The 25670-nt window shown below is 44.7% G+C and overlaps 1 protein-coding gene across 1 annotated transcript in view; it reads left to right on the top strand.

The window, feature by feature from the left end:
• Positions 1-5245, top strand: part of ZFPM2 (zinc finger protein, FOG family member 2) — a 641123-nt gene extending 635878 nt beyond the window's left edge. The window contains exon 8 of the mRNA XM_078685577.1: positions 1767-5245. Coding sequence (XP_078541703.1) covers positions 1767-4234 — 2468 coding nt within the window. The 3' untranslated portion in view covers positions 4235-5245. The remainder of the gene's footprint in view (positions 1-1766) is intronic.
• Positions 5246-25670: the final 20425 nt, after the last annotated feature.

Here is a 25670-nt window from a genome sequence, read left to right as displayed (position 1 = left end):
GTCAAAACGTTGACAACTTTCAAATGTGGACTATTTTTAACGTAATTATTGATCAAGACACTCGTAGTACGAATGTCATTAGTAACATCATACTATCCCTGTCAGACACATGTATATAGTATTGTATAAAAGCAATCGCACACTTTTTTCAGTGAATCACTTTTCACTGCACCGTCCCCCAATAAGAGCACCTGCATTTAAGTTGTCATTTAATCCTACTTGACCTTCAAAACTGATTTGTTCAAAGGAAAATAAACGTAATAAATGCATAAGTAAGATTCACTTGTAAGACGTGTTCCATAAAAAAATTATTGCTGTGGAAGTCAACATCTACACTTCCTCCATAAGGACCATTTGTGTTTCTAATCATTGACGGGTCCCTTGGCATCTCCTGTGGCCCAGCTGACTCCGCCCAGGACAACCTCACCTCTACCAACTGATTGCAACGGGCAGTCAGCTGGGCCAAGGGAGATGCCCATGATTTAGATTTTTTTATCTGTTTTTCTGATCCAAGTATGGTATGTGAAACCTAGAACACACATATGTGGTTGATACAGACACAATACATCAGCAAAAAATAGTATAACAACTTGTTTGTTTTATTCTGTGGCTCTTTCTACAATGTAAATGTCTCTGAGCACTATAATTAACAGGCGTTACAGTTACCCAGTTAATGAGGGTAAAATGAAATACCTAGTCTTATGTCTATCTACAAAGTAGAATGATTTAGTAAAAAAAACATAATTATTTCTATGTTTGTTATGCATAGTGTTGACATTTTACATGGAGGCAGTTCACAATGCTAGCCTTTGGTGTGGAGAAAATCCCATTTTCAATGCTTCTCCCAGGTGTTGGTCAAGCAGAGAGCGTTTAGCTTTTAGGTGGCCGGAGAAACCTGAAATACCAATGAGGATTATTATCATCATGGGGATCTCAAATGAATTAATGGAAGGTAGGTAGCAACCGTGTAGTTTGGTTCAAAATTAAGTTAATATTGTAACCAGAAGACTCCTATCTTACCACTCCATGTCGGGCAATACAGTGGTATATTACCTAGCTACTAATAAAGTCCACTTGCAGAGCTCAGATAGCCACTTAGATCAAATTGTTGTAGTCTCAGATATTAGTTAGGAGTATTATTTTTATGGATGGTGTACCTAATCCCTTATTTGATTAAATACCTTCCTTTTCAAAATACATATATGTGTATTATGATTGCTTCCTCTTAAGTAGGTTGTCAATATGTTTCAGCATGCATTTTGTACTAAGATCTCATGCCTTTGTCAGATGTCACTCACTCCTTTCATAATTTGACTAAAATAAAAGAATCTTCAAATGATATAAGTAAGTAGTGTACAATATAGCAAAGATTTTTTATTCTTAGTGTACTGATGACAGACAAAAACAATTATTTACATGTTACCTTCTTCAGGCTTTTCTTTTGCTAAACCCTGCTCCCATCCAGGCTGCTTCACATATAATCAGGTTTCTCTTCTTACACACATGTTTCAATGTAACATCTATTTTGTTTATTTTACATTAACAGTACATGAAAGCAACTTGAAGTGTCAAATGTTGCTGAAAGTTTCTTTCCATGAATGATATTCTCTGTAATGCTATCTCAGTAAAACCCCCCATAATGGAAACATATTTCATCCCTGAAAGACATGAAGAGTGTTTACCATGTTTAGTAAATTCACACTTGCCATATGTTTATATATCTTGTAGCATGCACTGATAACGTGTTTCTGTTTATTATTTTTTAGGGGTGAAATTAGAAGAATTCCTGTCTCCTGGTGCCAGTCTGAAATGCACAGTCTGCAACTACACAGCAGACTCAGTGATCAACTTTCATCAGCACCTGTTCTCACATCTTACTCAAGCAGCTTTCAGATGCAACCAGTGCCATTTTGGCTTCCAGACTCAAAGAGAGCTCTTGCAGCACCAAGAACTTCATGTCCCTGGCAGCAAACTACAGAGAGAAAGTGACATTGAACACTCTCCAAGTGGTAATGAGGAGACTTTGCAGCAGACAACAGACATGCTGAACAGAAGCGAAGGCCAGCAAAGCCAAAAGAATGCTCAGAGCAAGGATGCGGCATCTGACACAGAGCCCGAAAAATGTGAGAAGAAACCACAGCCTTTCCTGCAGTCTGCCACAAACAAACAAGGTTTTTCATTCACAAAAATAAAATCTGAGCCATCGAGCCCTAGGCTGGCCTCATCTCCCGTCCAGCCCAACATGGGGCCATCTTTCACCATGGGTCCTTTCCTTTCTCAATTTGCTTTTCCTCAGGACATCACAGTAGTCCCACAAGCATCGGAAATCTTAGCAAAGATGTCAGAACTGGTACACCGGCGACTAAGACATGGAAGCAGCAACTATCCTCCTGTCATTTACAGCCCGCTCATGCCAAAAGGAGCTACTTGCTTTGAGTGCAATATAACTTTCAACAATCTAGATAACTATTTGGTGCATAAAAAACATTACTGCAGCAGCCGATGGCAACAGTTAAAGTCGCCAGATTTCTCTAATGTTTCAGAAAAAATGTCTGAAGCTGTAAGCCCCAGCAATGCGCAAAATTCGATCAGCATTCTTACTACGCCTGCTCACTCATCTGATTCCGAGACTCAGCTCCTGCCTGCACCTTGCATTAACTCTGCCACTGTCTTGGATATGATTGGCTCAAGTAATAAGAATCATGAGAAGGATTTTGCTGCACAGGTCAAGAAGCTGACAGCTGTCAACAGCGAAGAGAAGATGAACGGGAAACCATCTGACGTGAAGAGCCCGAGCGTGCCTCCCCAAGAAGGGGACAATTGTGACCCCAACAAGACGACATGCGAAGCCTGCAATATAACTTTCAGTCGGCATGAAACTTTTATGGTCCACAAACAATATTACTGTGCCACACGCCATGATCCACCGCTAAAGAGATCCACATCCAACAAAGTGCCTGCCATGCAGAGAACTATGCGCACTCGCAAAAGGAGAAAAATGTACGAGATGTGCCTCCCCGAGGTAGATCAGAGACCACAATTGAACCAACAGAGGTTCCTTCAAGTCACTAGCCTTGCCAATCCATGCACATCCTCTCAGGATTCCTCAGACAGTCTTGGAGACAGCTATCATGCCAGGTGCGACATCTTCACAGGCATGGCCCAGAAACACCAGGAAGCTCCCCTCACCGTCAACAAATGGGTTCCAGCTTCAAAGTGTGATGCTTCCCACGTGACCACTTCCTGCCTGGAAATTGACGCGCCCATAGACCTCAGTAAAAAGTGTTTATCGCAGTCCGAGAGGACCTCCGCTTCTCCCAAAAGACTTCTAGACTACCATGAGTGCACTGTGTGCAAGATCAGTTTTAACAAGGTGGAGAACTATCTGGCCCACAAACAGAATTTTTGCCCAGTCACTGCACATCAACGTGGGGATTCCGCAAATCTTGACAGCAAGGTATTCCCTAATTCAGAAAGTGAACGGAGCAGCCCTGAGTCGAGTTATGAAAGAAACATCATAAAATGTGAGAAAAATGGAATCTTAAAACAGCCGTCGCCCAACAACAACATATTTTCTACGCACTTAGCAACTCTGCAAGGACTAAAAGTATTTAACGACGCAGCCCAGCTCATTGCTGCAAAAGAAGAAAACAAAGGTATGTTGCATCCACAATGCTTTTACCCAGGAGCAATAAAGAAAGCGAAAGGAGTAGACCAGCTGTCGCCATACTATGGAATCAAGCCAAGTGATTACGTGTCTGGCTCCATTGTCATCCCCACTGCGGAAATAGATCAAAACACACACTTAGGAACTGAATCTCCCAAAGTCCACCCCCCTTTGAACGGATGTGCTGTCCCGAAGAAAGAGTCCCTGCCTCTGCTACCAAAAAACAGGAGCATGGTGATAGTGAATGGTGGACTGAAGCCAGAGGAGAGAGCCACAGCCAATGCCCACCAAGAAAACATTTCCCAGAGTCCTCAGCAGGAAGATGGCGTCAAGTCTCCATCTTGGAACTCTGACAATCCGATAGCGACCAATGAAAATGTCTCCCCTGCTACGCCTTCAGCCGAGGAACAACTGTCCAGCACAGCAAAAAGTGTGAACGGTTCCACGCAGGCGCCAACGAGCGGCAAATATTGCCGCCTTTGTGACATCCAGTTCAACAACCTTTCAAACTTTATAACTCACAAGAAGTTTTATTGTTCCTCACACGCAGCAGAACATGTTAAATGAACCATGTCATCCCCGTGAATACTGTTGTGTGGGGTGTGGTTTTGTGCCGCGTGAAATTGTGAGGAAAGCTGCTTGAATTCCATCTGGACACAATCAGGAGATCATTTGTTTTACTGACTTTAAGACTTGAAGTGTGAATTCATGATACAGTTCATTAGTAAAAGTGTATCAATGGTGCCATGAAAAACACATTAACTTATTTTACCAGCAGTATTCATAGCTGTGGTTATGTTATTTTTTTATTTAAAAACTTTATATTAAAGTCATTTGTAATGTTATTGTATAGTTATCGTGTAGCACATATGGTTTGCACTGTACAGTAGACTTTAAAAAACCCAGTTACAGACAAACAAAAAGTGGTTTTAGAAATAGCTTCAAAAGCAGTTGTGTATCCTAATTTCTCTTACAAGCTGTTGCAAATATACTGTATGTATATGCTAAAATATAACTTGCAAATAATATTTCCAATGTGTAAAATATGCCTTAAAATTGCATTTTTATAAATAAAAACCCAGGCTAAATTTGCACTTTATATTTTAGCAGATACCTTGATCTTAGGCTTTGCATTTGTATGTCGCTGTTGGTTCCCAGTCCATTTCCTCAATCTTAAAACATGTATGTCATAGCAAGATGAAAAATCTTCCCTTGTATAGTACTCGTATTTTCTTTTGCAATGCATCTTTGTGTCACTTTTTAAATATTTGCTGTTAGATGCAATACTTTATAAGGAACAAAAAAAACTACTGGAAGCAGTATTGTCAGGAATGAGGCCAAGGCAATCACTTTTATCCTTCGAAGAAAAGAGCCTAAATCTAAACCCTAAACTCAATGCTGCAAATATGAATCAAATTCAAATGTATAATATATTTACAGAAATATGTGTAGCAATACTGCCACTGGTTATCACAGAATAATGTTCTACTTCTGATAGGAAAGAAATTCTCAACAGATGTTGTTACTATGCATGTATATGGATGGAATAAAATTCCTGATCGTTGGAGAAACTTGAAAGTACTTTTTTCAAGCTAGTTATTTCAACATACCCAAAATATATAAATTGAACATTGTAGAATTATCATAAGGAAGTGTATATCTGCAAAAGACACAGCATAGATGAAAGTCATTAAAAGGTCAGGAAACACGAATCTGTATTGGCGTGCCATAAGAAAATTCACAAACCTTTTAGCATGGAACCAATGCACACCTCACTCTGAAAAACGGAAGACGATATGCCAAAAGGCCCCATGGGAAGTGAAAGAAATTGGGGTACAGGTTGGGGGGGTGGGGTGAATTCTTCTCAACCAGCAATAACAGTTCTTCTCAGGATGAAATCACAATTATTCCGTAAATTAACCTGTGCTTAACCGTCAGGTAGTTTGGCACAGAGAAGTGAGGCTAAACTCAGAGACAATGTGTAAAGTATTTGAGCAATGCTTCAAACAAATACAATGAATACACACCACAAAAGGAGCCCAAAACAGAGTTAGAAAAATAAAGTATTTTTTAACAAATAAAACAAAACCAGAATGACAAAAATCCAATTAGAAGATCCAGAGATATTCAATTTTAAAGACCTTAGTGAAAATAGCACCAAAAAGCATAAAGTGGCAACTATGGACATCTGGTCACACCGGACCGGGACAACGCAACATGTTCAGGCTGATATCAATGGAGCCCGGGCTGGCTCCAGGGACCCAGTTAGGCCAGGTGAAGAGATTACCTTAAACCTGATTTGCAGAACATTGCAAGGATCCACAACAAAGATTCATTCCGCAGCCAAAGTGGTGTATCGGTTCTGAGATGCAGTGAGGCCTGATGCATCATTATGAACGAGGGCTTGCAATGCGAAGCCTACAGTCAAGGATGCATTGTGCAGTTAGGACAATGCACCAGTTCCGAGGAGCTGCGAGGCTGCAATGAGGAGTCTGATGTCATCATTGAGGTGGCCGACGATGAGGGATGTGAGGACCTGACTCGAAGAATTGATGCATAGTGATTCAAATGCGGCAATGGGCTGCAATGCAATGGAGGTCTTTACAGTGGTTCCGATCCACATGGCAGCAGCAATGCGTTGGTTCTGCTGGGGGTTGCACCACACAGCAGAGGAGATACATCAGTTCCACTGGATCAACAGAGGCTGGCAGAGCACCTTAGGCCCACTTCCAAGGGTCCCAAACTGGGGTGACATCACTTGGCAAGGTAGAATCACAGATAGCAGAGTCCAAGTGCTGGAGCAAGGTTGTTGGAGCCTTCTGTCCTTGAGGTTCTAGGTAGGAGGCAAGCCAATATCTCTTGAAACTCTGAGGTTCCGGTTTCAGGAGATGTATGTCCAATCTTTCTCACCTAGGTAAGAGGACAACAGGCAGCAGGTCAGCATAGCAAGGTAGCAGTCCAGCAAGGCAATAGTCCAGCAGGGCAGCACAGTGGCCGTCCTTCAGCAGCATAGCTGTCCTTCTTCCTGACCGAGTATCCATGGGTCCAGAAGTGTACTGACAAAGTAGTGTCTAAGGTACAGTATTAATACCCAGATGTACCTTTGAAGTTGGAATGAAGCTTCTAGAGTTATCCCTCTGAAGCCCCCAGGCAGTCTGCCGTCCCTGTCCTGGCTCCAGACAACTACAGGGGGATATGCAGCCCTTTGCATGGAGGAAGGACGCAGTCTATTCCAGTGTAAGTGGGGCTCCGCCAAGCTCCTTCCTTGCATCCTGCCAGTAATGGCCCATCCAGGCACATTTTAGCTCCCTATTGTGTGTGGCTGTTTAGGAGGAAAACACAAAGTTCAGCTGTCAGCTACACCAGCCATGTGACCCAGGTACATGCTACAGGTACTAAATGGCTAAGGAAGGATGTACCAACTTTCTAAAAATGACATTCAACATTTTTTAATTTTAAATCAGACTTCACCATAAGTTAGAATTTGTCATTACGAATTCCAAAAGCACAAAACATCAACTGGTTACCTGCTCGCATTTGGAAATTGCAACTTATTAAATGTAACAAGGTAACGCCAATATTCATCTACGTGAGCGGTAGGTCTTGCAATAGTGAAAAACGAATTCAAGAGTTTTTTACCACCAGGACATGAAAAAAGTAAATGTACATGTCCAACTTTTTAAATACCCTGTACTCTGGGCTGTCCAGGGCCTACCCCAGAGGTGACTTACATGTATTAAAAGAGGAAGATTTGGGGCCTGGTAAAAGGTTTACTTTGCCAGAGTTTCGAAATGACAGTTACAAAACTGCACACTCAGGCTGCAGTGGCAGGACTGGGACTTGTTTACAGGAGTACTTAAATGGGTGGTACATTCAGTGTTGCAGGCCCACTATATAACTTAATTTACAGGGACTGGGTACTAGCACTTTACTAGGGGCTTATGAGTAAATAAATATGTCATTTGGGTATACCCCAGTTCTACCATGTTTTCAGGAGAGCTCACAGGCACGTTAGCACGGGTTAGCACTGATAAAATGCACAGTCCTAAGCTTAACAAAGACGAATTTAGCAAAAAGGGGAGTGTGCGCAGCGTCGATCTTCTCCTCTTGCGGCCCCTCGATGCGATGGCTCTGCGACGATGTTCGCAGCGACGTGATCCGGTCCGCAAGCAAGCGGTGTGGCGATCTCACCCAGCGACGACAGGCTCTGTGACGATACTCTCAGCGATGGTACTTTTCCTGCACCGAAGCGATGCGTTCCATAAGCAAAGGATGCGTCGGTTCTTGCAGCGGCAACAGGCGCTGCGACGATCTCGATCTTCCCGCCGGCGGGAATTTCCTCGCACTGACGGGGATGCACTCCGCAAGCGAGCAATGCGCGAACATTTGCAGATAGTGTTAGTTTCTTGTTCTCCAGCTTTCCAAACAGCAGGCCACAACTTCCAGATGCCCCTCAGTCAGATTCAGCACTCATGAAGGGCAGAACTCTCTCAGCAGAGTTCAGTGAAAGCTGGGGGTGAAGTCCTTTTGTTCCTGGGACTTCGTAACAGGAGGCCAGCTCACAACAGGCCCCGTGAGATCTCTTCAAGCAAGGGGACATAGCAACAACAAAGTCCTTCCCCTCTCCTTGGCAGCAAGGCAACTGCAGGTTAGTCCAACAAAGCAACAGCAGGACAGTCTTCCTTCTTCAGTCTTCCAGCTTTCTCCTTGGCAGAGGTTTCTTCTTGATTCCAGGATGATCTAATTTTCTGTAGTCAGGGGTCCTGTACTTATACCCCTAATAGTTTTTGTTCCCTTTGTGCAGGAGGGCTCTGAGCCCAGTCTGAACCAGTTCTGGGTGTTCCTTGAGCACTTTGTTTTCCTGGCTTCTCCTTTCCTTTCAGAGTGAGGGGCAGGGTCATCAGCCACCCAGCAGGAGGTGGAGCCAGCGTTGTGGAAGGCAGGCACAGCCCTATTCAGGCCCAGGTGCTATCCCCTTCCACCACTCTAAATGCAGATGGAGCTATTCAGCCCAGGGATGGCCCCCTCAGCCTCTAGGAGCCACCCAGCCCCTGTCACTCCCAAACCAGACAGTCAATTCACAAACAGGCCAAGGCACACAGAAAGATCAGACAAGAGAACATCAACTTTCTAAAAGTGCTGTTCTCAAACACAGGATTTAAAAACAACATTTCCTAAAAGATGTGTTATTAAATTCTGAGTTCAGGGATACCAGACGTTTATGTCCTATCTTGCTCCTATGGAAAGATATGCTGGTAGCCACTGTAGCCATCATTCCCCATGATAGCCTATGGGTCAAGATAACCTTACAATAGTGAAAAAGGAAAATGGCTGTAATTCACTACCAGAGCATGTCACCTGCACTAGTACATGCTCTGCCTTTCATATACACTGCACCCTGCCCAAAGGGGGTACCATGGACCTTCCATAGGGGTGACCAATGTGCACAGAAAGGGAAGGGTTAGGCCTGGTCAGTGGGGACACTGACCAGGAGGACATGGCAGTTCACAGACTGCACACAGGCACTGCGGTGGCAGGCCTGAGACACCATTTTAGGGCTACTTATGTGGGTGGTACAATCAGTGCTGCAGGCCCACTAGTAGCATTTGAATCACCAGCCCTGGCACTCTCAGTGCACTTTACTAGGGACTTCTCGGTAATACAAATATGCCAATCATGGATAACCAATCACAATAACAATTTATTCAGGGAGCACTTGCACTTTGACCCTGATCAGCAGTGGCAAAGTGCCAAAAACATCTAAAACAGCAAAAACTCTCTGAGCCTGGTCTGAACCAGTTCTGGGTGTTCCTTGAGCACTTTGTTTTCCTGGCTCCTCCTTTCCTTTCAGAGTGAGGGGCAGGATCATCAGCCGCCCAGCAGGAGGTGGAGCCAGCATTGTGGAAGGCAGGCACCACCCTATTCAGGCCCAGGTGCTAACCCCTCCCACCACACTAGATGCAAATGGAGCTATTCAGCCCAGGGATGGCCCACTCAGCCTCTGGGAGGCACCCAGTCCCTGTCACTCACAAACCAGACAGTCAATTCACAAACAGGCCAAGGCACACAGAAAGGTCAGACAAGAGAACAGCCACTTTCTAAAAGTGCTGTTCTCAAACACAGGATTTAAAAACAACCTTTCCTAAAAGATGACTTATTAAATTCTGAGTTCAGGGATACCAGACATTTATGTCCAATCTTGCTCCTATGGGAAGATATGCTGGTAGCCACTGTAGCCAGCATTCCCCATGATAGCCTACGCGGCAAGATAGCCTTACAATTGTGAAAAACTAAAATAGCTGTAATTCACTACCAGAGCATGTCACCTGCACTAGTACATGCTCTACCTTTCACATACACTGCACCCTGCCCAAGGGGGTACCTTGGGCCTTCCATAGAGGTGACCAGTGTGCACAGAAAGGGAAGGGTTAGACCTGGTCAGTGGGGACACTGACCAGGATGACATGGCAGTTCACAGACTGCACACAGGCACTGCGGTGGCAGGCATGGGACACCATTTTAGGGCTACTGATGTGGGTGGCACAATCAGTGCTGCAGGCCCACTAGTAGCATTTGAATGACCAGCTCTGGCACTCTCAGTGCACTTTACTAAGGGCTTCTCGGTAATACAAATATGCCAATCATGGATAACCAATCACAATAACAATTTATACAGGGTGCACTTGCACTTTGACACTGATCAGCAGTGGCAAGTGCCCAAAGCATCTAAAACAGCAAAAACGAAATCCAGGACAGCATCAAAAATACAGGAGGTAGAGCCAAAAAGATAGGGGGAAACAACGTTAAGGATGCCAGGTCTAACACGTGTCCCCTCCAGCTGAAAGTGGGGAGAACTACCCACCCTCTTGGGAGTTCTCTAAACTAAGGCGGAAAAACCTGGACTGGCCATCAGCATTGGTGTGTTCTGTGCCATGGTGGTGTTCCACTATAAAGTCCATTCCCTGTGGGGAGATGGACCACCTCAACAGTTTTGGGTTCTCACCCCTCATCTGCATTAACCATTTGTGGGGCCTGTGGTCTGTCTGAACACGGAAGTGAGTCCCAAACAGGTAAGGCCTCAGCTTCTTCAGAGCCCAGACCACAGCAAAAGCTTCCCTTTCAATTGCACTCCACCTCTGTTCCCTGGGGAGTAGCTTCCTAATAATGAAAGCTCCAGGTTGATCCCAGCCCTCGTCATTGATCTGTGAGAGTACTGCTCCCACACCATGCTCTGAAGCGTCTGTCTGCACTATAAACTCACTTGAAAAATCAGGTGCCTTGAGCACCGGTGCTGTGCACATGGCAATCTTCAGGGCATCAAAAGCAGTTTGGCAGGCTTCGGCCCAATTCACTCTCCTGGGCTGCTTCTTGGAAGTCAGCTCTGTCAAGGGGGAAACAATGGTGCCATATCCCTTGCCAAACCATCGGTAATACCCGGTAAGACCTAAAAAGGCTTTCACCTCTGTCGGGGTCTTGAGGGGCTCCCAAGCCAGAATGGTATCAATCTTCGCCTGTAGGGGCGCCACCTGGCCACTCCCCACCTGGTGTCCCAAATACAACACAGATCCCTGCCCTTTCTGGCACTTGCTGGCCTTAATAGTGAGGCCTGCCCTTTGTAGAGCCTTCAACACTTCACAGAGGTTTTGCAAGTGTTCCTCCCACGTGGAGCTGAACACATCAATGTCATCCAGGTATACAGCGCTGAATTCCTCCAGCCCGGTCAGTACTTGGTTAACCAGTCTATGGAATGTGGCAGTGGTGTTCTTCAACCCAAAGGGCATGACTCGGAACTGGAAGTGCCCCTCTGGCGTTGAGAACGCAGACCTCTCTTTGGCCCCCTCAGTTAAGGCAATCTGCCAGTACCCAGAAGTTAAATCAAACGTACTGAGGTACTGGGCAGCTCTGGGGATGGGGTGTGCGTCAGTCTTCATGACCGCATTGAGCCCACGGTAGTCCACACAAATCCGGAATTCTGGAGTGGCATCGGGTGCAGCAGCTTTTGGCACTAAGACCACTGGGCTAGACCAGGGGCTGCTGGAGGGCCCAATTACCAATAGCGCCAACATCTTGGAAACCTCCTCCTTGATGCTGGCCTTGACCTTGTCAGCTACCCTGTAAAATTTATTTTTCACAGGTAAACTATCTCCAGTGTCCACATCATGAACACACTAATTGGTGACACCTGGGGTCAGGGAGAACAGGGAGGCAAACTGACCCAACACTTGGTGACAGTACCTCTGCTGCTCTGGGGTCGGGGTGGTCGAGAGGACCACACCATCCACTGACCCGTCTTGCTCCTTGGCTGCCAGGAAGTCAGGAAGAGGGTCACTTTCCTCTTCCATTCCAGCATCTGTAGCCAGGAGCATTGTCACTTCAGACCTCTCAAAGTGGGGTCTGAGGCGGTTTACATGCAAGACTTTCAGGGGCTATAAAGCTAAGGTACCCCCTGATTATTTGAGGTCCAAGAGGAGGGGAATAAAGGAAATACAAACTGGAGCAACCTCTTGTCTAACCTATCTGATTTAACTATTGGCAGTAGCTCTGCTTGTAATAATTTAGTATACAGCACAGAAACAAGAGAAAAGAGAAAGAATTTACTCTCTTTTGGATTATGTTTTATTCATCCAAAGACATTATTTTTCTCTTTTTATAATTTATATTTCTTTTTTGTATATACAAATATTTTTTCTCAGAAAATACAAAGCATAAGGTTATTTGCAATATCATACAGGAATACAATGTCATACAAAGATACAGATGAGAAATCACTTTCTATTATTTCTCCATTCATAAATATTTGTACAAGGAGATAACCCCCACAAGAAAAAATCACAGCAAAAGTGAAATCAAACTCATTCTCTCATACAACCTTTCTCACTGTTCATTCCTCTCAAACATACTAGCTCTCATACTGTGCAAAAATATTCACAAGAGAAATATTCACAAGAAAAACACATCTGAGACAATAGTCAATTTGTCTTATAACGGTACATTCAAAAAGGGCATCAGTCTATCTTTTTGATTTTGAAAGAATCCTTCCTTTGGCATTGTTCTTAAGTTGGCATTTTCAGATGTGTGTGGCTGGCCTATGTACGTTTTGGTCAAAGCATGTTATGTTATGTTAATAACAACTTCTTAAGCGCACGGACACCCATAGGCTTTATGGCATTGATAGTAAAGAATGTTGCAGCCGGTTAACTATGCATATGCTTGCTCAAACAGCCAGGCCTTTAAAGCTTTCCTGAACCCCATGAGATTGTCACAGCTCCTGATTGTCAAAGGAAGGGAATTCCAGACTTTAGGGACAAGGTAGGCGAAGCGGCAGCCTCTTTGCCGCTTCCGTTTAAAAGAGGGGATGGTGAGCAAGTGGAGGTGAGCTGAACGAAGACTTTGGGCGGGGGCATACTTCAAGATCATGCTGTTGATGAATCTGGGACTTTTGCCGTGAAGGGCCTTAAAGGCCAGACAGCCGGACTTGAAGGCAACCCGCTGGGCTATAGGTAGCCAGTGGAGATTTGACAGCAGGGGTCTGGCCGAGAGCCATTTAGGTTGTTTATGAATAAGTCTGGCCGCTTGATTTTGAACAATTTGTAGGCGTCTAGTTAGAAATGCTGGTAAACCAAGATAGATGGAGTTCGAGAAGTCAAGCCGTGAGAGTACCAGAGCTAACACCACCTGTATGAGAGCTGAGTGGGTCAGCAAGTGGGCGATTTTCTTGATTTTACGCAATTGATGGAAGCTAGAGGAGATCACTGCTCCCACCTGTCCTCTAAGTGAAAGATTTGCATTAATGATGATCCCGAGACTTTTCACCGAGGGAGAGGGCGAGGTAGGAGGCCTTAGTTCTGTCGGCCAGTAGTGCGGGCCCCAGCTGGTCTCGCTTATCCCAGGAAGCACCAATTCCGTCTGACCTGGGTTAAGTTTCAAGTGGTTCAGGTCCATCCAATGCTGGATGTGAAGCATGGTGGCCTGAAACTCAGTGACAGAGTCCGGGGAGTCCAGTGGAAATATTAGCTGCAGATCGTCGGCATAATTAAAAATTGTGACCTTTCTGTTTTTTAAAGAATGTAACAGGGGCCTAAGGTATAGGTTGAACAAGAGCGGCGACAAGGAAGAGCCTTGAGGGACCCCGCAAGTGGAAATGAGCTTGGGGGCAGTGAAATTCCCGAGCCTGACTGTCTGAGTACGGTCGGCAAGAAAGGATTTGACCCAACTAAGTGCAGGACCTCGCAGGCCGGCCTGTTTGACACGGTGCAGTAAGATGGTATGGTCGAGCGGGCCGAACGCAGCCGACAGGTCCAGAAGCACTATGGCCTGATGGATACCGTTATCAGTGTTTGATCTAATAGTGTCCAGGACTTCCAGAATCACAGTCTCGGTAGAATGAGCAGGACAAATACCGGCTTGGTTAGATTCCAGGTAGTCTGAGGATTCAATGAATTTGGAAAGACACCTAGCCACATATGCTTCCAATATTTTAGCTCCAAAAGGGAGGAGAGATATAGGGTGGTAGTTGTTGAGATTGGCAGGATATGCCCCTGGTTTTTTGATAAGGGGAACCACCGTTGCGTTTTTGAAGGCGCAAGGGACCATGCCCTGCGCGAGTGATTCGTTAAGAAGGGGGAGTACACTATGAGGTATGACCGAGAAGATGTCTTTTAAGACGTGAGGTGGACAGCAGTCATTGGGTGATCCAGATTTGACCCGGGACATTAGTTCCGCTAGTATACGGGGGTCGATAGGAGGACAAAGATCTAGTGTGGAGAGGTTGCTAGGCATGTCTTCCAGGGAGTCCAGACTGGCACTATTTGTTATGCTGTCTTTAATAGTACCTATTTTGTCCGGAAAGAAATCATTTAAGGAGTTACAGAGTTCTTGGGTAGGTGCTTGGGCAGATGCTGCTCTAGCGTCATTACACAAGTTGTTCAATACCCTACATATTTCCTTCGATTTATTGTGAGCATTTAGTATTCTCTCAGAGAAATAAGCCGCTTTGGTGTCCAATATGGCTTTTTTATATTCTCTGCGAGCTATCGTGTATTGCTCCTTGCCTTCTGTGGAGTTTCCATGTCTCCATTTCCTCTCATATTGGCGTAACTCAAGTTTTAGTTTTTTACCTTCGGAGGAGAACCATTTGTGACCGTCTGAGTGGCGGGCGCGAGAGAATTTAATGAGCGGAACATGTTCATTGCGTGCCGACAATAGCCATTCAGAGAGCTTCTCTTCCATAGGGTTTACGTTGTGGCTAAAGGTGGGTAATGAGTTGGCCAGGGTGTTAATAAAGTTCTGATTATTTAAGGATTTCCACTTCCTGGTCAATCCACCCACTGGGATGGTGGTCTTTAACTGGCCACAAATGATGATCGAGAACTGTATTAGGTGGTGGTCTGACCAAATACAAGGGGTCATTAAGGGTGTAGAAAGGGAGACATTATAGGACACTATTTGGTCCAAAATGTGTCCCTTTTCATGGGTGGGAGTACGTACATGCTGGGATAGATTCAGGTTGGAGAGGAGCTCGGAAAGTTCTATGGCATGAGGCCCGCCAGCGGCATCGTCAAACCAGTAGTTCAGATCTCCTACGAGTAGAACTTTGGCATAATTTACGTCTAGGGCGCAATTTGCTCGCTAAAGCATGATGTTATCACCTTCATCAGGGCCGAAAAAACATTTTCCAAGAAACTAAGATTTTCCGGTAAGCGTAGTTTGTTTGGCACTAGATCAGTAACTGGCCTTCGTATTTACGATAATTAGAACTGTGGCAGAAATAAGTTTTCTCCAGAATATTAGTGGTGTTTCTGTCTTGAAATGTTTGGAGACGTATTTCTAACTAAATCGTTCCAATAGGGACTTGGTCAAGAATTCCAAGTTAGCCTATTTATAGTTTCTGGTTTACTTATTGTTTACAATCCTTTATTAGTATTAATTTTTTCTCTTTGGGCACAGTTCTGCACATATTGATTTTAAGCATTAAGTCCGGTAAAGCTGTTATCACCTCCTCATGGTTGCTTCCTACTTCCAAAGGGCCGCTTCGGCAGAGATACTCAGGGGCTGCCTGGGAGTCTTCAAGTTAACCAGGTAGTTTACTTCGCTCTTGCACTCCACCACCTCATATGGCCCAGTCCACTTGTCTTGGAGCGCGTAAGGCTCCACTGGCGCCATCACCCACAATTTCTGCCCAAGTTGAAATTCGACCAGAGTGGTATTCTGGTCGTATCATCTTTTCATTTCTTCCTGTGTAGCTTCTAGGTTCTCCTGTGCGAGCTTCCTGAAGCGTTGTCTGGTTGCGGAAGGCCAGCACATAGCTGAACATATCCTGGGGGTTTTCCCATGGGATTTCTCCCACCTCTCCTTCACCAGTGTGAGAGGTCCACTAACAGAGTGGCCTTACAGAAGCTCAAAGGGACTGAACCCTAAGGACTTCTGAGGCACCTCCCTGTAGGCAAGCAACATGCATGTTAGAAAGACGTCCCACTTCCGTCTCATGGGCTCCGCTAGGCCCACAATCATACCTTTCAGGGTGCGGTTGAACCTCTCAACCAACCCATTCCCTTGAGGGTGGTAAGGAGTGGTGAACTTATAAGTTACCCCATACTCCTCCCACAGAGACTTCATGTACCTAGAGGTGAAGTTGGTACCCCGGTCGGAGACCACCTCTCTGGGGAACCCCACATGGGAAAAGATCCCCATCAATGCACGGCCCACCACGGGGGCTGTGAGAGGGACAGCTTCTGGGTACCGGGTGGCATGGTCCACCAAGACCAGGATGAACCTGTTGCCTAAGGCTGTCTTGGGGACCAGGGGCCCCACGATGTCGATGCCCACCCGCTCGAAAGGGGTGCTCACCACAGGAAAGGGTTGGAGGGGTGCCTTGCACTTCCCTCCGCTGTTGCCACTGGCCTGACATGTTTGGCAAGACCTACAAAAGGTACCAACGTGCTTCTTCATCTGGGGCCAATAGAAGTGGGTGACAAGCCTTTGGAAGGTCTTGGCTTGCCCCAGATGTCCTGCAGAGGCACGTCATGAGCCAGACCCATTAGGAAGTTCCTGAAGCGCTCGGGTACCACCAGCACACGGGCTGCACTGGGTTCAGCGAACTTAGGCTCACTGTACAACAACTCATCTTCCCAGTAAATGAGATGATCATTGGACTCTCCACCTGCTGCATGGTCTGTAGCCTGTTGCCGCAACCAATGAGGGTAGGGCACTCCTTCTGCGCCTTGCAGAATTCCTCCCTGGAGGGGCCACCTTCCTGCTGCCAATGGGTCAGCTCAGGTAGGTCCCCCAGTTCAGCCACTTATTCCCCGGTAGGCTCCAGGGCATCCCCCTAAGGTTCTGCTCCTTCCTGGACCGTGGGAACAGCTAGGGCTGGTTTCCCACACCCCTGCCCTTTCTCTTCTTGGCAGTATCCTGGGCCACTGTATGAGACTACAGGTCTGCTGAATCACCCCTACTGGCTGCCATAGCCCGCTTGGTCACACAGATCCACGCAGGCAAACCCAACATCTCCAGATGAACATGGTGTTCCACCTCCTTCCATGGGTAACTCTCCAGGTCAGTGTTTCCCAAACTGTGGTCCGCGGACCCCCAGGGGTCCTTGACACATTTCCAGGGGTCCGCAGGTAGCAGTTTTAAACACATTTCAAAGTATCTTGTTTAATTAGCAGTTTTCAAAGAACAATAAAAGTGTCGAGATAACACCAGTGATTATTGTCCCTGCTGGAGAGAGAAGAGTTTTTTCTGGTGGCAGCTTTGACTTATCCAATGTAGCACAGAGGGTTAATATGCCTACGGCAAGGAAGTGTACCATGAATTTTAAGAAACAGTATTTCATTTGCATAGGTCAATAGGTTACTGCTTTTGTCACAGGGATTTTTTTGTTACTCTGCAGTTCATAAGTGACAGTCGTAATCTAGCAAATAGACCTATAAATTGTCGTCAAAGAGCTGCTTGCAAACTGTAAGGTACAATTTAGTAACTTATGTTTTTTCCCAGTCTTTCATTATCCTGATGCTGCTAAAAAGGTTTATTTGGGTGGAAGTACATTTTTATTGTTAAAGTCATTGCTAACCACTGTGTTATTTTCTGAATCCTGGGTTTGTGCTTCTCCAGAACAAGCACTCTTTAAAAATGCCTACCAGTATGAAGGACATGTGAATTCTACACCTAGTAGTCCCCTTTGCCTTATGTAACATATTCTATACACTGATTTACATGTATGATTCACTGTCTCTATATATGTGTGATGTAAAATGCTCTGACATCACTACAATGGTATGAGAGATGCTATAAAAAAGGAAATACATGTGACAGAGCGGGGCTATGGAGAGATGAGAAGCACTGTTGGAGGGTGATAGTGGGGGAATCATTGAAGAACCCCCAGAAAGATTGTCGTATTCTGGTGCATAGTCAGGTCTTCATTTACTATTCTTTAAAAGCTACTACAATTCAATATATATTGATATGTGTTGTAGACTGCACCATTGTTTCCTAAATTGCTGGGAGGGAGAGCCACCCAAAATCCCCTTTGTAGTGGTCTGAAATAATTTGCCAAGGGCTGCTTTGGGTTTCCAGTCTGGCCCTGGCAGGAGCAGGAGCATCATACTGCGAAATAAAGCCAACCATTGAAAAGTTAGTCACGGAGACGCAGCACCAACCTTCCCATTATTTTTTTTTGTTTTCTTGCAAATTCTTTCAATATAAAATACAACAGAAGTGGCGAGGAGTGTCGTTAGCCTCCTTGGCTTAACAACACACTCCGCCCCTTCAGAAACGCAGGGCTGCACCATATTTACAAGAATCGAGCCAAAGTTCCAAAACAAAACCTGATGCGGTGGAAAACAAGCGATGAGTCACTCCTGAGACCCTGGGGAGGCGATGCGACAGCCCCGCTGGACGCAGCGGGCGTGTTGCGATGAATCCGTTCTGTATGGGGAGGGAGGCGATACCTTTTATGGATTCCGGTGCGTAGGTTGCGTAGGGAGCGTCTCACAAAGGCACGACGCGACGATCTTCGGGACAGCGCCGATCTCAGGTGCGGCGGCGATGCACGGCGCAGTGTCGTTCTTCTCCTCTCGCAGCCCCTCGATGCGATGGCTCTACGGCGATGTTCACAGCGACGTGATGCGGTTCGCAAGCAAGCGGTGCGGCGATCTCACCCAGGGACAACAGGCTCTGCGACGATACTCTCAGCGATGGTACTTTTCCTGCACCGGAGTGATGCATTCTGCAAGCGAAGAATGCATCGGTTCTTGCAGCAGCAACAGGCGCTGCGATGATCTCTATCTTCGCGGCGGCGGTAATTTCCTTATACTGATGGGGATGCACTCCGCAAGCGAGCGATGCGTGAACATTTGCAGATAGTCTTAGTTTCTTGTTCTCCAGCTTTCCAAACTGCAGGCCACAACTTCCAGATGCCCCTCAGTCAGATTCAGCACTCAGGAAGGGCAGAAATCTCTCAGCAGAGTTCAGGGAAAGCTCGGGGTGAAGTCCTTTTGTTCCTGGGACTTCTTAACAGGAGGCCAGCTCACAACAGGCCCTTGGAGATCTCTTCAAGCAAGGGGACAAAGCAACAACAAAGTCCTTCCCCTCTCTTTGGCAGTAAAGCAACTGCAGGTCAGTCCAACAAAGCAATAGCAGGACAGTCTTCCTTCTTCAGTCTTCCAGCTTTCTCCTTGGCAGAGGTCCCTTGTTGATTCCAGGATGATCTAATTTTCTGTAGTCAGGGGTCCTGTACTTATACCCCTAAAAGTCTTTGTTCCGTTTGTGCAGGAGGGCTCTGAGCCCAGTCTGAACCAGTTCTGGGTGTTCCTTGAGCACTTAGTTTTCCTGGCTTCTCCTTTCCTTTCAGAGTGAGGGGCAGGGTCGTCAGCCACCCAGCAGGAGGTGGAGCCAGCATTGTGGAAGGCAGGCACAGCCCTATTCAGGCCCAGGTGCTATCCCCTTCCACCACTCTAGATGCAGATGGAGCTATTCAGGCAAGGGATGGCCCCCTCAGCCTCTAGGAGCCACCCAGCCCCTGTCACTCACAAACCAGACAGTCAATTCACAAATAGGCCAAGGCACACAGAAAGGTCAGACAAGAGAACATCAACTTTCTAAAAGTGCTGTTCTGAAACACAGGATTTAAAAACAACCTTTCCTATAAGATGTGTTATTAAATTCTGAGTTCAGGGATACCAGACGTTTATGTCCTATCTTGCTCCTATGGAAATATATGCTGGTAGCCACTGTAGCCAGCATTCCCCATGATAGCCTATGGGTCAAGATAGCCTTACAATAGTGAAAAAGGAAAATGGCTGTAATTCACTACCAGAGCATGTCACCTGCACTAGTACATGCTCTACCTTTCACATACACTGCACCCTACCCAAAGGGGGTACCATGGACCTTCCATAGGGGTGACCAATGTGCACAGAAAGGGAAGGGTTAGGCCTGGTCAGTGGGGACACTGACCAGGAGGACATGGCAGTTCACAGACTGCACACAGGCACTGCGGTGGCAGGCCTGAGACACCATTTTAGGGCTACTCATGTGGGTGGTACAATCAGTGCTGCAGGCCCACTAGTAGCATTTGAATCACCAGCCCTGGCACTCTCAGTGCACTTTACTAGGGACTTCTCGGTAATACAAATATGCCAATCATGGATAAACAATCACAATAACAATTTATTCAGGGAGCATTTGCACTTTGACCCTGATCAGCAGTGGCAAAGTGCCAAAAGCATCTAAACTAGCAAAAACGAAATCCAGCGCAGCTTAAAAAATACAGGTGGTAGGGGCAGAAATGATAGGGAGAAACCACGCCAAGGATGCCAGGTCTAACAGGGAGGATGATGGAAAAGTATTTGGGGTGACCCTGCATAGAGGCCCAGGTCCAACAGGAAGTATGGTTGTGTATGTTGGTGAAAAAAAAGATGTTTAATCATGATTTCTCCCTAGCACCCCATCATCAATAGCAGAATGAAGGCTCTGAAGAAAGTGCAATTGCCTTGCCACTATATTACAAACAAGGTAGATTAAGACATATTAACACAATATGTTATATCAACCAGACTGTCAAGGTAGCAGGTGGACCTTATTTGAATGAGTATCAACCACAAATAAGTGAATTATTTAACAGGTGCAACCACAAAGCTAACAGATCAGAAGAAGAAAGCAGACATTTCTAGTTGTCCTGTTGTTCAAGAGAATCCACTGTAAAATCCAGCCTGGCCTTGTAAATATGTTCAAGAAGCTGAGTTTCATCATGAAATGTTGCCAAACAACACACGGATGTCTTCATTTCCCCCAGGAAGGAATATAACAGAGAGCCCATGTGGCAAATAACCCCTTGCCCTCTCCATACAGATAGTAATTGCGACTCTCCTATTAACAAGATTAGAGAATCTGGATTACATTAAAGACACGGAGGCTGACATTATGCATTATTCCTTTAATACAGTCCAAGCAGCCGCATACATCACAATAGTGAGGTTCCAAAGTAGAATAAAGGAAACACATAAAGGGCATGAGCCAATAACCTCTGGCCCTCTCCATAGAGAAATAAATCTAGCACTCCACTGCAAAATACAGTGTGGCCTTATAAACATGTTCAAGAAGCTGAGTTACAGCATGAAAGGTTGGCAAACAATACATGCCTGTCTTCATTTCCCCTAGCAAAAAACGAAACGGAAACCCCACGTGGCAAATAACCTCTGGCCCTCTTCATACAGATAATAATCTAGTGCTCTTTGTTTATTTTTGCTAGTCACAGTGCATTGGCATTATCTCTAACTGCCTAACAAACCAATCACATTTTATATAAATAGAACATCCGACAGTACAAACCAGATACATATCAATAAGACACATGCACTCTAGACTTACATATTAAAGTCCACATAGAGCTGAGGTATTATTAATATATTTTTGTTGCTTCTTGCATAGAATCCCATTTTTATAAGGAAAGTTTTATAATGTTATGCTCTCACCATTTCCAGAGTGCAAATACTTCCATTTGTATGGTCTCCTAGCTTTTTTGGCAGCCTTGTAATTCTTCATAGTTCTGCAGTTACTGTAGCAGACCTAGGTATGAATAATCCCGTGATTTATGTGTAACATCTATGCTCTTAATCCCTTAGCTTCTGACTATTCCACCCCTCAGTGCTTAACTTCATAGCATTGTTCTCCACAAAAAAATTCATAAAAAATGTACTTCCCTTTTTTCCCCACACAGTGGGGATTATAAAGGTACCTAAGGATTGTGGGATCCCCTGCAGGGACCTTAGAAAATAGCAAAGGTCTAGCTGCCATTGTTCTTTTTTGTTTTTTTGTAGCGGTAAAATGTACTGTACAAGGAAGTGTATGTGGTTGTTATAAAAGTGGCATCAGCAAAGGTTTGCCGTGCTAGATCACTAGCTTCGCAGCCTTCAGGAACAGGCAGAGTTATAAAAAAGTCATTTTTTACCAGAGTTTTTGCATTTTTGCATTTTTCTCATTAATTGCTTAATAATTGTTTACAGTGGAAAGACCTATGAAACCCATGGATGACCTGAGTGAGGACGCTATACCTTACTGAAAATTAGACATAATTACAAATGTAGCAAATTGTCATATATTGATATCGATCATGGTTTTTCCACAGAAACTAATCATCCAAAGTGGAACTGAAAGAGTCTGATGGACGTCATGGTACATATATATATATCACCTCGGATCCCCTGGGCTCACGTAGTCACCTCAGAAGTCACGGCACCACAGCAGCTAAGTTCAAGTTTCTTTATTAATACACAAACACCATGTGCATTAGCAACAGGACGGCCTACGCGTTTCGACTATACTTAGTCTTCAACTGGACCATAGAGTCCCTTGTGTCTAGACAATTTATGTTGTGCTCTGTGTTTAGTACCCTTGTTAGTTTCCATACCCTTTAAAAACAACTAGACTACCAATTCTGAGTATGAACTCACGGCGCATTATGGTCGCTATTTTTACACCTTGTGTCTATTCGCCTCATTGTTTTCAGTAAAGTACTGAAATAGAAGTAAATTATAAGTAAGTATAGCGTGCATCATGTGAAGTACTCAAATGAAATTATACTTTTCACATTCAAAATGAGATTTTTCATAGACCAAGGTGCAATTTTTATACACATTCCAAAGTACATTTTAAGAGTTCTTCTTCAAGGGTTCATTTCTAAAAATCATATTGAGGAGATAATTGATTCTCTCAGTCACAAATATTCGTAAAGTAAATTTTTTCTACAAAAGTTGCTAAGGAAAGGCAAGAATTCATTTTGGGTTAAAGCTTTTTGGGATTACAGTGATTGATCAGTCCATTATGAGCAAATGTCCGAAGAGAGTGGTCGATTGATATTTCTTTTTCTTTTCTCTTTCTTGTTTTCTTGTATTCATTATATTATCTTTTTTCATCAGTGATGTCGTTTGAGATGTCATCAGTGATGTCATGAGTGATGCCACTGACCATGTCATGAGTGATGTAATATGTGACATCAGCAGCAGTGCATTGCGGGCACGCGAGTTATAGTTAGCTGAACTAACTATAACGGGGGAATTTCAAAGGTTTTGTATGAGTGAAATGTCCAGCTAACTATAACATGTGTGAAACCTATGGTTTTTTCAATGAGTTTGCAAGGTTTTTTAAATGCTAATTCCTAACTATAATGTGTGTGAAACTTATGTTTTTTTCAGTGAATTTGCAAGGTTTTTTAAATGCTAATTCCTAACTATAACGTGTGTGAAACCTATGTTTTTTCAGTGAATTTCAAAGGTTTTGTAAATGATAATTATTAAATATATTAATTGTTATATTTTTTTATACCGATTTACTTCATTATTTTAAACTATTTATTTTTAGATATTTTATTTTATTTTTTAAATTACATTACATATTTTTAATATAAATTGAAAAAAATGTTTAAAAAAATATTTAAATTGTAATATATTTTTTTAATTAATATTTTTTTAATTTATATATATTTTATATAGCAGGCAATGGTATTCTATGAAAGGAAATTCAAGCTACTGGTAAGTACAGTTAAATTAACTTTTCAGGAATAGTAGTGAGCTAGATTGGGGAATTAATTCCTTTTCAATCCTGAGGTCCCCTGTGAGCCAACTAGCCACCAGGTACCTCCAGTATGCGCCAGGCAGCTGTGTTGCAAAGAGGTGTTCAAAGGGCACGCCCCCTTTTTACAACACTCTGCAACACAGCTCCGTGGCACTTACTGGAGATACCTGTTAGACTAGTTTCCCCCTAGGGGACCTCTGGATTGAAAAGAAATTAATTCCCCAAATTAAAACGCGCCTCAGGGCATGTTTGCCCTCACATCACCTCAAGCCCCACCCCCTACCTTCACCACTGTGCTAACGTGCCTTGTAGAGTGTTCTAAGTTGGAGGATTAAGTAGTTTGCATACTGGGGGTCCCTGGGGGCCAACTAGCCCACCGGGAACCTCCAGTATACGCCAGGAGGCTACGTTGCAGAGAGGTATAATGAGACCACGCCCCTTTTAAACCTCTCTGCAACGCAGCCCCCGGGCGTGTTTGCAGAGGGGGATCTAATTTCCCTTGCATTCTGGGGGTCCATGGGGGCCAACTAGCCCACCAGGAACCTCCAGTATGCAACAGGGGACTGCATTGCAGAGATGTGTAATGAGGCCACGCCCCTTTTTACACCTCTCTGCAACGCAGCCCCCTGGCGCATTTGCAGAGGGGGAACCAATTCCCCTTTGAACCTCCAGTATGCGCCAGGGGTCTGCGTTGCTTTGCCCCGGGGGGGGGGGGTGGTCCCCAGGGCAGGGTGGGGGGAGGTTGGGGCCCCCCCACACTTCTTTTTCACTATGCCCCTGGGATTTGGTCCCCCCCGGGGGTAAATCGAAATAAAGCAGACCTGGTTTTTTGTAAAAAAGTTTGGGGCCTTGGGGGTCCATGTGAGACCACCTGAGCAGGCCTAGGGGGTCAGGGTGTTTCTACCCTGCCCTCTCTTTGCGTTCAACACGTTTGTTTTTCTGCTTTCTTGTGCCTTGGTCTACCGAGCACAAGATGGCTGTCAACACTTCCTGGTTTGGAGTGTTGAAAGCCAATGAGCATGCAGCTCGTGCTCGGAAAGGAACTCGTACGGTGCGCGTACCGTACGCATACCCCGTGATTTTCTGTAAACAAAACACACATTTTGGGGCCTTAGGGGTACTTGTGGGACCGCCTGAGCAGGCCTAGGGGGTCAGAGTGCTTCTACCCTGCCCCCTTTTTGAGTTCTAAACGTTTGTTTTTCTGCTTTCTTGTGCCTCAGTCTACCGAGGCACAAGATGGCTGCCAACAATTTCTAGTTTGGAGTGTTGACCGACAGTTGACAGCCAATCAGCATGCACTCGTATAAAACCATTCAAATTCCCTCGTTATAGTTAGTTGTACTAACAAAAACTCGCGCGCCCGCAATCCACTGCTGATGATGTCACATATTACATCATTCATGACATGGTCAGTGACATCACTGATGACATCACTGATGACATCATCCAGTGAATGTGGTTTGCTTCGATATTTAAATAAGTATTATATACATATATAGCAATCTGCCTTGAAGACTGAGTCCATGTATAAGTGTCTGAATGGAGGATATAGTAGCAATGTGATTGACTGTCTAAGTGAGGAATTTAAAGTGTCTCACTAAATATATGAGATAGTGATTAAACTGTGTGAATACCTGGATCACTCTATCTCTTGTTGTTTAAACTACTACATAAGTTGGTTACTAGCTATGTGAAAGTCTACAATAGTTAATAATTAGTTAAGTGAGTATTTGTATGGGATAGTGAATGAATGTCTGTGTGGTTGGGTGGGACATGTTTGTCGAAAGATGTGTAAATAGTTGATTTAGTAAGTATATGAGGTTAAGACTGTATGTGGAAATAGTAGTTTGGGTGAGTGAATGTCTTTATGGGTGTGGTGATGAGTAAATATATTTCTCAATGATATATGTCCAACAAACTAAAAATATAAAAG

This window comes from Lissotriton helveticus, chromosome 4_1 (assembly GCF_964261635.1).
Source record: "Lissotriton helveticus chromosome 4_1, aLisHel1.1, whole genome shotgun sequence".
Lineage (NCBI taxonomy): Eukaryota > Metazoa > Chordata > Amphibia > Caudata > Salamandridae > Lissotriton > Lissotriton helveticus.
The sequence above is the reverse complement of the archived record's forward strand: the minus strand, read 5'-3'. Positions and strand labels throughout refer to the sequence as shown.